Genomic DNA, 16,099 nt, shown 5'->3' on the forward strand with positions numbered 1-16,099 from the left:
TGATGCGCTTTGTTGGGGCACCGTCACTTCCGGTAACGCCCAGTAACACGTGGTGCCTCCCAGTACCGACCAGTGCCCCCTCAGTGCCTCCCAGTACGGACCAATGTCCCCCCAGTGCCTCCCAGTACGGACCAGTAAAGACCAGTTTGGGGTTTGGGGGGGGCGGGCAGGAGGGATAACCCGGAAGTGACGTAACAGCCGGGCTTCGCGCGCCGTGAGATAAAACCCGGAAGAGACCACAGTGAGACGCGACTCGGGACCGGAAGTGACGTTTATTGGGGGCGGAGTCACTTCCAGCGGCCGCCGACGCGCCCTTTGCCGACGACCTTCTTGCTGCAACCAGTGACCCCGCGGTGACCCCGTGACCCCCAAGTGACCCCCAGAGTGACCCCGAGTGACCCCCCCAGTGACCCCAGAGTGACCCCCCAGTTCCCCCCAGTCCCTCCCAGTAACCCCCCAGTTCTCCCCAGTTTCCCCCAATGTCCCCCAGTGCTCCCAGTAACCCCCTCAGTGCCTCCCATTAACCCCCGAGTCCCTCCCAGTAACCCCCCAGTCCCTCCCAGTGCTCCCCGTTCCCTCCCAGTTTCCTCCCAGTAACACCCCAGTTCCCCCCAGTGCTCCCAGTTCCCCCCAGTGCTCCCAGTAACCCCCCAGTGCCTCCCAGTTCCCCCCAGTCCCTCCCAGTTCCCTCCCAGTAACCTCCCAGTTCCCCCCAGTGCTCCCAGTAACCCCCCAGTGCCTCCCAGTTCCCCCCAGTTCCCCCCAGTTCCCCCCTTACAATTTCTGGGCGTGACTGATGCGGTTATAGAGGACATTGATCTGTTCAGGAGAGTCAGTGGAGCACAAACACCCCCTGACCCACAGCCGCCCCACAGCCGCCCCACAGCCGCCCCACATCTCCCCCCCTCTCCCCCCTCTCCCCCCCTCTCCCCATCTCCCCCCTCTCCCCCATCTCCCCCTCTCCCCCCTCCCCCCTCTCCCCACATCTCCCCCTCCCCCCTCTCCCCATCTCCCCCCTCTCCCCCCTCTCCCCATCTCCCCCCATCTCCCCCCTCTCCCCATCTCCCCCCCTCCCCCCTCTCCCCCTCTCCCCCCTCTCCCCTCTCTCCTCCCCCCTCTCCCCCTCTCTCCTCCCCCCTCTCCCCCTCTCTCCTCCCCCCTCTCCCCCTCTCTCCTCCCCCCTCTCCCCCCTCTCCCCATCTCCCCCCTCTCCCCCCTCTCCCCCCTCTCCCCCCCTCCCCCCTCTCCCCATCTCCCCCCATCTCCCCCTCTCCCCCTCTCCCCCTCTCCCCCCTCTCCCCCCTCTCCCCCCTCTCCCCATCTCCCCCCTCTCCCCCCTCTCCCCCCATCTCCCCCCTCTCCCCATCTCCCCCATTCTCCCCCTCTCCCCCCCTCTCCCCCTCTCCCCCCTCTCCCCCCTCTCCCCATCTCCCCCCTCTCCCCCCTCTCCCCCCTCTCCCCCCATCTCCCCCCTCTCCCCATCTCCCCCCTCTCCCCCTCTCCCCCCTCTCCCCCCTCTCCCCATCTCCCCCCATCTCCCCCCTCTCCCCCTCTCCCCCCCTCCCCCCTCTCCCCATCTCCCCCCTCTCCCCCCTCTCCCCCCATCTCCCCCCACCTCCCCCCCTCCCCCTCTCCCCCCTCTCCCCCTCTCCCCCCCTCCCCCCTCTCCCCATCTCCCCCCTCTCCCCCCTCTCCCCCCATCTCCCCCCATCTCCCCCCCTCCCCATCTCCCCCCCTCTCCCCCTCTCCCCCCCTCCCCCCTCTCCCCATCTCCCCCCCTCTCCCTCTCTCCCCCCTCTCCCCCCCTCCCCCCTCCCCCCCTCTCCCCCCATCTCCCCCTCTCCCCCTCTCCCCCCCTCTCCCCCCCTCCCCCCCTCTCCCCCTCTCCCCCTCTCCCCCTCTCCCCACACCTCATAGCGCTGTCGCCTCAGTTTCTCCATGAGATCGAACTTCTCGGACTCGAGTTGACGAATCCACGAGTGAAGGGACTGAGCCTTCAGCCTGAGGGGCAGAGGGGGGTCCCCAGTGCCTCCCAGTCCCCCCCATCCCCTCCCAGTCCCCCCCATCCCCTCCCAGTCCCCCCCAGTCCCTCCCAGTTCCCCCCCAGTCCCCCCCAGTCCCCTCCCAGTCCCCTCCCAGTCCCCCCCATCCCCCCCCAGTCCCTCCCCAGTCCCTCCCAGTCCCCTCCCGGTCCCCCCAGTCCCCTCCCAGTCCCCTCCCGGTCCCCCCCAGTCCCCTCCCAGTCCCCTCCCGGTCCCCCCCAGTCCCCTCCCAGTCCCCTCCCGGTCCCCCCCCGGTCCCTCCCAGTCCCCTCCCGGTCCCCCCCAGTCCCTCCCAGTCCCCTCCCAGTCCCTCCCAGTCCCCCCCATCCCCTCCCAGTCCCCCCCAGTTCCTCCCAGTCCCCCCCATCCCCTCCCAGTCCCCCCCATCCCCTCCCAGTCCCCCCCAGTCCCTCCCAGTCCCTCCCAGTCCCCTCCCAGTCCCTCCCAGTCCCCCCCAGTCCCCTCCCAGTCCCTCCCAGTCCCTCCCAGTCCCCCCCAGTCCGTCCCAGTCCCTCCCAGTCCCCCCATCCCCTCCCAGTCCCTCCCAGTCCCTCCCAGTCCCCCCCAGTCCCTCCCAGTCCCCCCCCAGTCCCCTCCCAGTCCCTCCCAGTCCCCTCCCAGTCCCTCCCAGTCCCTCCCAGTCCCTCCCAGTCCCCTCCCAGTCCCTCCCAGTCCCCTCCCAGTCCCCTCCCAGTCCCTCCCAGTCCCCTCCCAGTCCCTCCCAGTCCCTCCCAGTCCCTCCCAGTCCCTCCCAGTCCCCTCCCAGTCCCTCCCAGTCCCTCCCAGTCCCCTCCCAGTCCCTCCCAGTCCCCTCCCAGTCCCCTCCCAGTCCCTCCCAGTCCCCTCCCAGTCCCTCCCAGTCCCTCCCAGTCCCTCCCAGTCCCTCCCAGCCCCTCCCAGTCCCCCCCAGTCCGTCGCACCGCAGTTCCTCTTCGCGCATTCCCTCAATGTTCAGCGGTTTCCGTCTCTCCGCGAGAATCCGCAGTTTCGTCTCTCGCCCCGTTTGGCGGCGGCCGCGGCGCTGCTCCGCCTGAGGGAGAGATGGGGGCAGCCGTGGGGCAGCCGTGGGGCAGCCGTGGGGCAGCCGTGGGGCAGAGGGGGGGCAGCCGTGGGGCAGAGGGGGGGCAGATGGGGGGCAGAGGGGGGGCAGAGGGGGGGCAGCCGTGGGGCAGAGGGGGGGCAGCCGTGGGGCAGCCGTGGGGCAGAGGGGGGGCAGCCATGGGGCAGAGGGGGGGCAGAGGGGGGGTGAGATGTGGGGCAGAGGGGGGGCAGATGTGGGGCAGCCATGGGGCAGATGGGGGGCAGCCATGGGGCAGCCGTGGGGCAGAGGGGGGGCAGATGTGGGGCAGCCGTGGGGCAGAGGGGGGGCAGCCATGGGGCAGCCGTGGGGCAGAGGGGGGGCAGAGGGGGGGCAGATGTGGGGCAGATGTGGGGGGCACATGGGGGGCAGATGTGGGGTGAGATGTGGGGCAGCCACGGGATGAGCTCTGGGGCAGATGTGGGGTGAGCTGGAGGGCAGATGTGGGACACATGTGGGGCAGCCATGGGGCAGATGTGGGGTGAGATGTGGGGCAGATGTGGGGTGAGCTGTGGGGTAGCCGTGGGGCAGATGTGGGGCGAGCTGTGGCGCAGCTGTGGGGTGAGCTGGGGGCAGCCATGGGGCAGCCGTGGGGTGAAATGTGGGGGAGATGTGGGGTGAGCTGTGGGGCAGCCATGGGGCAGCCATGGGGTGAGCTGTGGGGTGAGCTGTGGGGCAGCCATGGGGCAGCCATGGGGTGAGCTGTGGGGTGAGCTGTGGGGCAGGGCGCGCTATGGGGCAGGGGGGCGCTATGGGGCAGCCCCACCTTTGCAAGGTACCCCCGAAGTGGGGCAGGGGGGGTGCTCTATGGGGCAGGAGGGCTCTGTGGGGCAGGAGGGCTCTGTGGGGCAGGGGGGCGCTATGGGGCGCTATGGGGCAGCCCCACCTTTGCCAGGTACCCCCGAAGTGGGGCAGGGTGGGCGCTCTATGGGGCAGGAGGGCTCTGTGGGGCAGGGGGGCGCTATGGGGCGCTATGGGGCAGCCCCACCTTTGCAAGGTACCCCCGAAGTGGGGCAGGGGGGGCGCTCTATGGGGCAGGAGGGCTCTGTGGGGCAGGGTGGGCGCTCTATGGGGCAGGAGGGCTCTGTGGGGCAGGGGGGCGCTATGGGGCGCTATGGGGCAGCCCCACCTTTGCGAGGTACCCCCCGAAATGGGGCATCGCCGACAGCACTTTCTTCTTCTTCGCATCGTCCTCCGCTCTCTTCTTCGCCTCTTCCTCCTCCTTTCGCATCCGCTCCTCCTGTGGGGAGATGTGGGGCAGGAGAGGGGGAGATGTGGGGCGGGAGAGAGGGAGATGTGGGGTGGGAGAGGGGGAGATGTGGGGCGGGAGAGAGGGAGATGTGGGGCGGGAGAGGGGGAGGTGTGGGGCAGGAGAGGGGGAGATGTGGGGCGGGAGAGGGGGAGATGTGGGGCAGAGAGTGGGGAGATGTGGGGCGGGAGAGGGGGAGGTGTGGGGCAGGAGAGGGGGAGATGTGGGGTGGGAGAGGGGGAGATGTGGGGCGGGAGATGGGGCAGAGGACGGGGCTCTATGGGGCAGGAGATGGGGTGATGTGGGGCAGGGAGGGTCCCCAGGGAACTTTGTGGGGCAGGTGTGGGGCAGCTATGGGGCACTGTGGGTCTCTGTGGGGAGGTGTAGGGCAGCTGTGGGTCTCTGTGGGTTTCTGTGGGGCACTATGGGGCAGCTGTGGGTCTCTGTGGGGCAGTGTAGGGCAGTTGTGGGGCTCTGTGGGGCTCTGTGGGGCAGCTGTGGGGCTCTGTGGGCTTCTGTGGGGCACTATGGGGCAGCTGTGGGGCTCTGTGAGTTTCTGTGGGGCACTATGGGGCAGCTGTGGGTCTCTGTGAGTTTCTGTGGGGCACTATGGGGCAGCTGTGGGGCTCTGTGAGTTTCTGTGGGGCACTATGGGGCAGCTGTGGGTCTCTGTGAGTTTCTGTGGGGCGCTCTGGGGCAGCTGTGGGTCTCTGTGGGTCTCTGTGGGTCTCTGTGGGGCGCTATGGGGCAGCTGTGGGGCTCTGTGGGTCCCTGTGGGTCTCTGTGGGGCGCTATGGGGCAGCTGTGGGTCGCTGTGGGGCTCTGTGGGTCGCTGTGGGGCTCTGTGGGTCTCTGTGGGGCGCTATGGGGCAGCTGTGGGGCTCTGTGGGTCTCTGTGGGGCGCTATGGGGCAGGTGTGGGGCAGCCCCTCACCGCCAGCCTCGCCTGTCGCTCTCGTTCCTTCTCAGTGCGGCTCCGCAGTTGCTCGTTCCGCTCCGCGCGGCGACGCTCCTGCCCCATAGCGACCCATAGCGACCCATAGTGACCCATAGAGACCCACCCAGTGACCCATAGTGACCCATAGCGACCCATAGCGACCCATAGCGACCCATGGGACCCACCCAGTGGCCCATAGCGACCCATAGAGACCCATAGAGACCCATGGGACCCACCCAGTGACCCATAGCGACCCATAGCGACCCATAGCGACCCATAGCGACCCATGGGACCCACCCAGTGGCCCATAGCGACCCATAGAGACCCATAGAGACCCATAGAGACCCATGGGACCCACCCAGTGACCCATAGCGACCCATAGCGACCCATAGAGACCCATAGTGACCCATGGGACCCACCCAGTGACCCATAGCAACCCACAGCGATGCTGCCCCCATGTTCCCCCATCACCCCACATGTCCCCCCATTCCCCCCATTCCCCCCCATTCCCCCCACTGTCCCCCACTGCCCCCCATTGCCCCCCATTCCCTCATTCCCCCCATTGCCCCCCATTCCCCCACTGTCCCCCATTCCCCCCATTGCCCCCCATTCCCCCACTGTCCCCCATTCCCCCCATTGCCCCCCGGTCCCCCCATTGCCCCCCATTCCCCCACTGTCCCCCCATTCCCCCCATTGCCCCCCCATTCCCCCACTGTCCCCCATTCCCCCCATTGCCCCCCATTCCCCCCATTGCCCCCCATTGCCCCCCATTGCCCCCCATTGCCCCCATTCCCCCATTCCCCCCACTGTCCCCCATTGCCCCCATTCCCCCCATTCCCCCCATTGCCCCCCATTCCCCCACTGCCCCCCATTCCCCCCATTGCCCCCCATTCCCCCACTGTCCCCCACTGTCCCCCATTGCCCCCCCCGTCCCCCCCTCACAATTCTCTCCATCAGAGCCACCAACTCCCCCTCTTCGCGGCGGCGCTGCTCGAAATGCGCCTCAATGAGCGTTTGGAGCTCGAGGAGATCCTTCTCCATCCGCTTACGGTGGATGTCCTGGGGGGGGGGGCAACAAAGGGGGGGCGATAAAGGGGGGCAACAAAGGGGGGGCGATAAAGGGGGGCAACAAAGGGGGGGCAACAAAGGGGGGCAACAAAGGGGGGCAACAAAGGGGGGGGGAATAAAGGGGGGGGCAATAAAGGGGGGCAACAAAGGGGGGCAACAAAGGGGGGCAACAAAGGGGGGGCGATAAAGGGGGGCAACAAAGGGGGGGCAACAAAGGGGGGGGAACAAAGGGGGGGGCAATAAAGGGGGGCAACAAAGGGGGGGCAACAAAGGGGGGGCAACAAAGGGGGGGCAACAAAGGGGGGCAACAAAGGGGGGGCGATAAAGGGGGGCAACAAAGGGGGGGCAACAAAGGGGGGCAACAAAGGGGGGGCGATAAAGGGGGGCAACAAAGGGGGGGCAACAAAGGGGGGCAACAAAGGGGGGGCGATAAAGGGGGGGGAACAAAGGGGGGGGCAACAAAGGGGGGCAACAAAGGGGGGGAATAAAGGGGGGGAATAAAGGGGGGGGCAACAAAGGGGGGCAACAAAGGGGGGGGGCAACAAAGGGGGGGGAATACATGGGGGCAACAAAGGGGGGGGCAATAAAGGGGGGGCAGTAAATGGGGGGGGCAATACATGGGGGGCAACAAAGGGGGGCAACAAAGGGGGGCAACAAAGGGGGGGGAATAAATGGGGGGCAACAAAGGGGGGGAATAAAGGGGGGCAATAAAGGGGGGGCAACAAAGGGGGGCAACAAAGGGGGGCAACAAAGGGGGGGAATAAAGGGGGGGAATAAAGGGGGGGCAACAAAGGGGGGGAATAAAGGGGGGAATAAAGGGGGGGCAACAAAGGGGGGGAATAAAGGGGGGGCAACAAAGGGGGGCAACAAATGGGGGCAACAAAGGGGGGCAACAAAGGGGGGGGCAGCAAATGGGGGGGCAATAAAGGGGGGCAACAAAGGGGGGGCAATAAAGGGGGGCAACAAAGGGGGGGCAATAAAGGGGGGGCAATAAAGGGGGGCAACAAAGGGGGCAACAAAGGGGGGGCAATAAATGGGGGGCAATAAATGGGAGGGAATAAAGGGGGGGCAATAAAGGGGGGGGAATAAATGGGGGACAAATGGGGGGCAACAAAGGGGGGTGGAATAAATGGGGGGGGAATAAATGGGGGGGCAACAAATGGGGGGCAACAAATGGGGGGAATAAATGGGGGGAATAATGGGGGGCAACAAATGGGGGGGGAATAAATGGGGGGGAATAAATGGGGGGAATAAAGGGGGAAAAGGGGGGGGAAGGGGGGAGAAAAGGGGGGAGAAAATGGGGGGAAAAGGGGGGAGAAAAGGGGGGAGAAAATGGGGGAGAAGATGGGGGGGAAAAGGGGGACCCCCCCCACCCCATAGCCGCCCCCCAACTCACATCGAAGTCCACTCTCTCCCCCTCGGGGATTTTGGGGGGCGCCAGTTGGGGTACGACGGGTCTGGGGGTGCCCCGGGGGGGGGAGGAGGGGGTCAGAGGGGGGGGCTTTGACACCCCCCCCCCCAATCCCCCCCAAATCTCCCCCCACTCACCGGGGCCGGGGCCGCTCCTCCTCTGGGGGGGGGAAAAGGGGGGGTCAGGGGGGTCCCCATTCGATTTTGGGGGGTTTGGGGGGGGGTTGGGGGGGTCGTACCTGGTTCATCCGCTGGTTTTGGGGGGTCCGAGCCTGATGGGGGGGGGAAAAGGGTGTGGGACCCCCCCAGGGGGGTGGGGGGGGCTGGATTTGGGGGGGTCTTTTGGATTTGGGGGGGCCGGGGGGGGGCTAGAGGGGTTGGGGGGTCTGGGGGGGGGGTTATGGGGTGGGGGGGGTTGGATTGGGGGGGGTTGGGGTGACCTTTGGATTTGGGGGGGGGCTGGGGGGGTCCTGGAGGAGTTGGGGGGACCTGGGGGGGGATTTGGGGGGGCCCTGGGGGGGGTTATTGGATTGGGGGGGGAAATGGATTTGGGGGGGTCTTGGGGGGGGGTTGTGGGGCTGGATTTGGGGGGGGGTGGTCCTGGGTCCTGGGGGTCCCTTGGATTTGGGGGGAGGGTGTGAGGGGGTCCCCCAAATTGGGGGGGGGGGTCCTGGGGGGGGGTTATGGGGCTGATTTGGGGGGGTGGGTTGGGGGGGGGGTTTGGGGGTCCCTTGGATTTGAGGGGGGGGGTTGAGGGGGGGTCCCCCAGATTTTGGGGGTGGGGGGGGCCTGGGGTGGGGTGTGGGGGTCTGGATTTGGGGGTGCCCCCCCCTCACCTTCCTCCTCCTCCTCCTCCTCCTCCGGTTCCTCCACTGGGGGAGAGGGGGGCACAGGGTCAGCCCCCCCATGTTAATTAACTCAAGGTGTTAATTAACCCCCCTAATTATCTCCCCTAATTAATTAACCCCCTAATTATCCCTTAATTAATTATCCCCCCTAATTAATTATCCCCCCTAATTATCCCCCCAAATCTGCCCCCCCCCTCAGCCTTCCCGCCAGACCCCTTAATTAGTGGAGTTAATTAACACTCCGTGGGTTAATTAACCCTTGAGGGGGGGTTAATTAACGGATGGGGGAGGGGTCGTTAATTGGGGGTTAATTAATGCGATTTTAAGATCGTTTAATGGGTGTTTTTGGGGGGTTCGTTACTGCCTTTCGGGGTGATTGATCACCGCAGCTCATTAGGGAGGGGGTTAATTAGGGTCCCCTCATTAGCGGCTTCGTTTGGGGGTCCCACGTCGTCACCTTCGGGCTGTTCCCTGGGGGGAGGGGCAAAATGGGCCCTTTGGGGTCAAAAACGGGGATTTGGGGTCAAAATGGGGGATTTGGGGTCAAAATGGGCCCTTTGGGGTCAAAAACGGGGGTTTGGGGTCAAAAAGGGGGAATTTGGGGTCAAAATGGGCCCTTTGGGGTCAAAAACGGGGATTTGGGGTTAAAATGGGGGATTTGGGGTTAAAATGGGGGTTTGGGGTCAAAATGGGGGATTTGGGGGTGAAAATGGGGGAATTTGGGGTCAAAATGGGGAATTTGGGGGTGAAGGGATGAGGATCAAAATGGGGGAATTTGGGGTCAAAATGGGGGGAATTGGGGTAAAAAATGGGGGAATTTGGGGTCAAAATGGGGGAATTTGGGGTAAAAATGGGGGATTTGGGGTAAAAAATGGGGGAATTTGGGGTGAAAATGGGGGATTTGGGGTCAAAATGGGGGATTTGGGGTAAAAAATGGGGGAATTTGGGGTTAAAATGGGGGATTTGGGGTCAAAATGGGGGAATTTGGGGTCAAAATGGGGGATTTGGGGTAAAAAATGGGGGAATTTGGGGTTAAAATGGGGGATTTGGGGTCAAAATGGGGGAATTTGGGGTAAAAATGGGGGATTTGGGGTCAAAATGGGGATTTGGGGTCAAAATGGGGATTTGGGGGTGAAGAGATGGGGTGAAAATGGGGGAATTTGGGGTCAAAATGGGGGATTTGGGGTCAAAATGGGGATTTTGGGTGAAAATGGGGGAATTTGGGGTCAAAATGGGGGATTTGGGGTCAAAATGGGGATTTGGGGGTGAAGAGATGGGGTGAAAATGGGGGAATTTGGGGTCAAAATGGGGGATTTGGGGTCAAAATGGGAGATTTGGGGTCAAAATGGGGGATTTGGGGTCAAAAATAGGGATTTGGGGTCAAAACGGGGATTTGGGGTCAAAATGGAGGAATTTGGGGTCAAAATGTGGATTTGGGGGTGAAGGGATGGGGTCAAAATGGGGAATTTGGGGTCAAAATGGGGGATTTGGGGTGAAAATGGGGAATTTGGGGGTGAAGGGATGAGGATCAAAATGGGGGAATTTGGGGTCAAAATGGGGGAATTTGGGTCAAAATGGGGATTTGGGGGCTCAGGAATGGGGGTCAAAATGGGGAATTTGGGGTCAAAATGGGGGAATTTGGGGGGTCAAAATGGGGGATGTGGGGTCCAAATGGGGGGGTTTGGGGGGTTTAGGGGGGCTCAGGCTTTGGGGGGGCACTCACTCCTCGATCTCCTCCTCGGGCTCCGACATGGCGGCACTTGGGGGGTCCTGGGGGGGGCGGGAAGGGGGAGTTGGGGGGCACTGCAGCCGCTCCCCCTCTGCCCCACAGCCCCCCCACAGCCCCCCATGTGTCCCCCCATCACCCCACAGCCCCCCAAGTTCTCCCATTGCCCCATAACCCCTCATTGCCCCACAGCCCCCCGAGTCCCCCCCATCACCCCACAGCCCCCCGAGTCCCCCCATCGCCCCACAGCCCCCCAAGTTCTCCCATTGCCCCATAACCCCTCATTGCCCCACAGCCCCCCGAGTCCCCCCATCACCCCACAGCCCCCCGAGTCCCCCCCATCACCCCACAGCCCCCCAAGTCCCCCCCACCGCTGGATCTCTCTCTGGTGTCGCCCCCCCCAACTTTGGGGTCCCTTTATCAGGGGCTGCCCCTCCCCTCCCCCCCCCCCCACGTCACCCCTCCCCCCATCCCCCCCCCCCACATTCCGCCCCATTGTTCCGAAATGCCACAGAAAGGTCACAGAGCAGCGACAGCAGCAGCTGCGGGGGGGGGGGGGCACTTGTGGGGCAGAGCGGGACATGGGGGGCTGGGGACCACTTGGGGGGCAGAGGGGGAGGCCTCAGGCCTCGACTTGGGGGGCAAAGGGGTCTCAGGGCTGCACTTGGGGGTCACTTGTGGGGCAGAAGGGTCTCGGGGCTGCACTTGGGGGTCACTTGTGGGGCAGAGGGGTCTCGGGGCCAGACTTGGGGGTCACTTGTGGGGCAGAGGGGGTCTCGGGGCCAGACTTGGGGGTCACTTGTGGGGCAGAGGGGCCTCGGGGCCAGACTTGGGGGTCACTTGTGGGGCAGAGGGGCCTCGGGGCCGGACTTGGGGGTCACTTGTGGGGCAGAGGGGTCTCGGGGCCAGACTTGGGGGTCACTTGTGGGGCAGAGGGGCCTCGGGGCTCGGCTTGGGGGTCACTTAGGGGTCACTTGTGGGGCAGAGCCCCATTGTTGGCGCAGACAATGGAGGGGAACAGCGGTTCCTATTCTCGGCGATGACGTCACTCCCGCCCCTCCCCCACACCTGTCTCTTCGGGGGCCCAAAGGGGGGGGGGAGGGGCTATGGGGCGCTGTGGGGCTCTATGGGGCACTGTGGGGCTCTATGGGGCACTGTGGGGCTCTATGGGGCGCTGTGGGGGTCCCTCTCCTCCCCCCCCCCGCCCCCATTCCAAACAGTGGTTTTACTCCAAAATGCTTTTATTTCAGTACAAACGCGTGTCCGCCCCCCCCCCGCCCCCCAAAATGTGGGTCAACACCCCCGAAATGTGGGTCCTGACCCACAAGTGTTGGACAACACCCCCCAAATGTGATCCTGACCCCCAAATATGGGTCTTGAACCCCCAAACGTGGGTCCAAATCACCCAAATGTGGGTCCAGACCCCCCAAAATGTGGGTCCTGACCCCCAAGTGTGGATCCACACCCCCCAAATATAGGTCCTGACCCCCAAATGTGGGTCAACACCTCCCAAAATGTGGGTCCTGACCCACAAGTGTAGGTCAACCCCCCCAAATGAGTGTCCAGACCCCCTGAATGTGGGTCCTGACCCCCAAATGTGGGTCAACACCCCCCAAATGTGGCTCCTGATCCCCCAAATATGGGTCCTGACCCCCAAATGTGGGTCAACACCCCCAATATGTGGGTCCTGACCCATAAGTGTAGGTCAAAACCCCCCAAATGTGGGTCAACAACCCCCAAATATGGATCCTGACCCCCCGAATGTGGCTCCTGACCCCCAAGTGTAGGTCAAAACCCCCCAGATGTGGGTCCTGACCCCCCAGATGAGTGTCCAGACCCCCCAAATGTGGGTCCTGACCCCCAAATGTGGGTCCTGACCCCCAAGTGTAGGTCAAAACCCCCCAAATGTGGGTCAACAACCCCCAAATATGGATCCTGACCCCCAAATGTGGGTCCTGACCCCCCAAGTGTAGATCAACACCCCCAAATGTGGGTCCTGACCCCCCGAATGTGTCTCCTGACCCCCCAAATGTGGGTCCTGACCCCCAAGTGTAGGTCAACACCCCCCAGATGTGGGTCCTGACCCCCCAGATGAGTGTCCAGACCCCCCGAATATGGCTCCTGACCCCCGAATGTGGGTCCTGACCCCCAAGTGTAGGTCAAAACCCCCCAAATGTGGGTCCTGACCCCCAGATGAGCGTCCAGACCCCTCGAATGTGGGTCCCGACCCCCCCAGATGTGGGTCCCGGCCCCCCAGCCGGGGGTCCCCCTCAGAGGCGGCGCAGGCGGACGCAGGGCGCGCCCCTCCCCCCCCGCAGGCGGCACCGCCCCCCACACCCCCCCACATCGTGGAGAGAGACGCGCGGCTGAGGGGGGAGGGGCCGCGGGGGGGGGAGGGGCGCCCGGGGGGGGGCGGCGGCGGTGGGGGAGGGGCGCGGGGGGAGGGGCCGCAGCCGCCGCTCCTCCGTGGGGCGGAGGGAGTACTTCGGGGGGGGAGGGGCGGGGGGGGAGGGGGGGCAGAGAACGCCCCTCCGGAACCGGAACGCACCCTCGCCGCGCCTGGGGGGAGGGGCCAAGGGGAGGGGAGGGGCCGAGGAGAGGGGAGGGGCCAAGGGGGAGGGGAGGGGCCAAGGGGGAGGGGAGGGGCCAAGAGGGAGGGGTCAATGGGGAGGGGCCAAGGGAAGGGGTGAGTGGGGAGGAGAAAAGGGGGAGGGGTCAATGGGGAGGAGCCAAGGGGAGAGGGAGGGGCCAAGGGGACGGGAGGGGTCAGTGGGGGATGGGAAAAGGGGAGGGGCAAAGGGGGTGGAGTCAATGGGGCAAAGGGGGAGGGGTCAGTGGGGGAGGGGAAAAGTGGAGGGGTCAGTGGAGAGGCAAAGGGGGAGGGGCCAAAACGAGGGGGAGGGGGCAGTGGGAAGGGTCCAAGGGTCAATGGGGAGGTGTCAGTGGGGGAGGGGAGGGGTCAGTAGAGATGGGGGAGGGGTCAATGGGGAGGGATCAATTGGGGGAGGGGTCAATGGGGCAAAGGGGGAGGGGTCAATGGAGGGAGGAGTCAATGGGAGGGGGAGGAGTCAATGGGGGGTCAATGGGAGGGGGAGGGGTCAGAGGAGGAGGGGGGGGGGAGAGAGAGAAAGGAGGGGGGAGTGTCAGGGGGGGACCCCAACACCCTCCGTCCCCCTCAGGGGGAGGGTTTGGGTCCCCCCCCATCCCTCCCCCCACATGTTTTGGGGTCTCCCCCAGGAGATTTGGGGTTCCCTCCCTCACCCCAGGCTGTTTCAGAGTCCCCGGGGCTGTTTTGGGGTCCCCACATCCATTTTTGGGGTCCCCAGGGCCATTTCTGGGGTCCTTTGAGCCATTCATGGGGTTCCCAGGGCTATTTCTGTGGGTCACTGGGACCATTTTGGGGGTCTCAGGGTTGTTTTTGGGGTCCCTGGGGCCATTTTGGGGACCTTTGAACCATTTTTGGGGTCCCCATGTCTATTTTGGTGATTCCTGGGGCCATTTTTGGGGTCCCCATGTCCATTTTGGGGATCCCTGAGGCCATTTTTGGGGCCCTTTGAACTATTTTTGGGGTCCCCTGGGTGTTTCGGGGTCCCCGGGGCCATTTTTGGGGTCCCCATGTCCATTTTTGGCATCCCCAGGGCCATTTTTGGGGTCCATTCAGCCATTTTTGGGGTTCCTGGGTCTGTTTTTGGGGTCCCCTGGGTGTTTCGGCGTCCCCGGGGCCATTTTGGGGGTCCATTGAGCCATTTTTGGGGTTCCTGGGTCCGTTTTTGGGGTGCCCTGGGTGTTTTGGGGTCCCGGGGGGGTTTTGGGGTCCCACCTCTCGCAGGTGCGGCACTCGCAGCGCTCGTTCCGCTCCCCGAAGGCGGCGGCGCCGTAGAAGCAGGTGATCTCATCGCGGGGCGCGATGGGGCGCAACGCCTGCACCCGCGCAGAGCGGCCCTCGCCCACCACCAGCTGCACCCCAAAAACACATCAGCACCCCAAAAAAACACAAAACCCCCCCAAAACAGCCCCAAAAACCTCGTCAGGACCCCAAAACAGCCCTCAAAACCCCCCCAAAACAGCCCCAAAACCCCCCAAGCACCCCCAAAATAAACCCAAAAACTCATCAGCACCTCTAAAACAGCCCCAAACACCCCCAAACAGCCCCAAAAACCCATCAGCACCCCTAAAACAGCCCCAAACACCCCCAAAATAAACCCAAAAACTCATCAGCACCCCTAAACCAGCCCCAAACAGCCCCAAATACCCATCAGCACCCCCAAACCAGCCCCAAAACCCCCCAAACCCCCCCAAAATAAACCCAAAAACTCATCAGCACCCCTAAAACAGCCCCAAACACCCCCAAAATAAACCCAAAAACCCATCAGCACCCCCAAAACAGCCCCAAAACCCCCAAACACCCCCAAAAACCCATCAGCACCCCCAAAAACCCATCAGCACCCCCAAAACAGCCCCAAACACCCCCAAAATAAACCCAAATACCCATCAGCACCCCCAAAACAGCCCCAAACACCCCCAAACAGCCCCAAATACCCATCAGCACCCCCAAAACAGCCCCAAACACCCCCAAAATAAACCCAAATACCCATCAGCACCCCTAAAACAGCCCCAAACACCCACAAACAGCCCCAAATACCCATCAGCACCCCCAAAACAGCCCCAAAACGGCTCCAACCCCCCCAAACAGCCCCAAACCCCTCAAAACAGCCCCAAAAACCTCGTCAGGACCCCAAAACAGCCCTCAAACCCCCCAAAAACAGCCCCAAACACCCCCAAAATAAACCCAAATACCCATCAGCACCCCCAAAACAGCCCCAAAACGGCCCCAATCCCCCCAAAACAGCCCCAAACACCCCCAAACAGCTCCAAAACCCCATCAGCACCCCCAAAACAGCCCCAAATACCTCCAAACACCCCCAAAAACCCATCAGCACCCCCAAAAACCCATCAGCACCTCTACAACACCCCCAAAACCCCATCAGCACCCCCAAAAACCCATCAGCACCTCTAAAACAGCCCCAAAAGCCCCATCAGCACCCCCAAAACAGCCCCAAATACCCCCAAACCCCCCCAAAAACCCATCAGCACCCCCAAAACAGCCCCAAAACGGCCCCAACCCCCCCAAAACAGCCCCAACCCCCCAAAACAGCCCCAAAAGCCCCATCAGCACCCCTAAAACAGCCCCAAACACCCCCAAAATAAACCCAAATACCCATCAGCACCCCCAAAACAGCCCCAAACACCCCCAAACAGCCCCAAATACCCATCAGCACCCCCAAAACAGCCCCAACCCCCCCAAAACAGCCCCAAACCCCCCAAAACAGCCCCAAAAACCTCGTCAGGACCCCAAAACAGCCCTCAAACCCCCCCAAAACAGCCCCAAATACCCATCAGCACCCCCAAAACAGCCCCAAACCCCCCCAAACAGCCCCAAAAACCCATCAGCACCCCAAAACCCCATCAGCACCCCCAAAACCCCCCAAACCAGCCCCAAAACCCCATCAGCACCCCCAAAACAGCCCCCAAAACCCCCAAACAGCCCCAAAAACCCATCAGCACCCCTAAAACAGCCCCCAAAACCCCCAAACAGCCCCAAAAACCCATCAGCACCCCTAAAACAGCCCCAAACAGCTCCAAATACCCATCCGCACCCCAAAAACAGACCAAAAAGCCCCATCAGCACCCCCAAAACAGCCCCAAAACGGCCCCAATCCCCCCAAAACAGCCCCAAACACC

General features: G+C 63.8%; 1 protein-coding gene across 1 annotated transcript; it reads right to left on the bottom strand.

The window, feature by feature from the left end:
• Positions 1-169: 169 nt before the first annotated feature.
• TNNT1 (troponin T1, slow skeletal type) lies at positions 170-14,238 on the bottom strand. Its single transcript, XM_054052362.1, has 13 exons — positions 14,178-14,238; positions 10,355-10,401; positions 8,620-8,655; positions 8,023-8,055; positions 7,922-7,943; positions 7,770-7,830; positions 6,248-6,364; positions 5,303-5,380; positions 4,250-4,360; positions 2,963-3,072; positions 1,911-2,001; positions 779-819; positions 170-333 (listed from the first exon to the last, which is right to left on the bottom strand). Coding segments are annotated over exons 2-13 (747 nt in total). The 5' UTR covers positions 10,356-10,401; positions 14,178-14,238; the 3' UTR covers positions 170-287.
• Positions 14,239-16,099: the final 1,861 nt, after the last annotated feature.

The sequence above is a fragment of the Cuculus canorus genome, chromosome 33 (assembly GCF_017976375.1).
Source record: "Cuculus canorus isolate bCucCan1 chromosome 33, bCucCan1.pri, whole genome shotgun sequence".
In the NCBI taxonomy this organism is placed as follows: domain Eukaryota; kingdom Metazoa; phylum Chordata; class Aves; order Cuculiformes; family Cuculidae; genus Cuculus; species Cuculus canorus.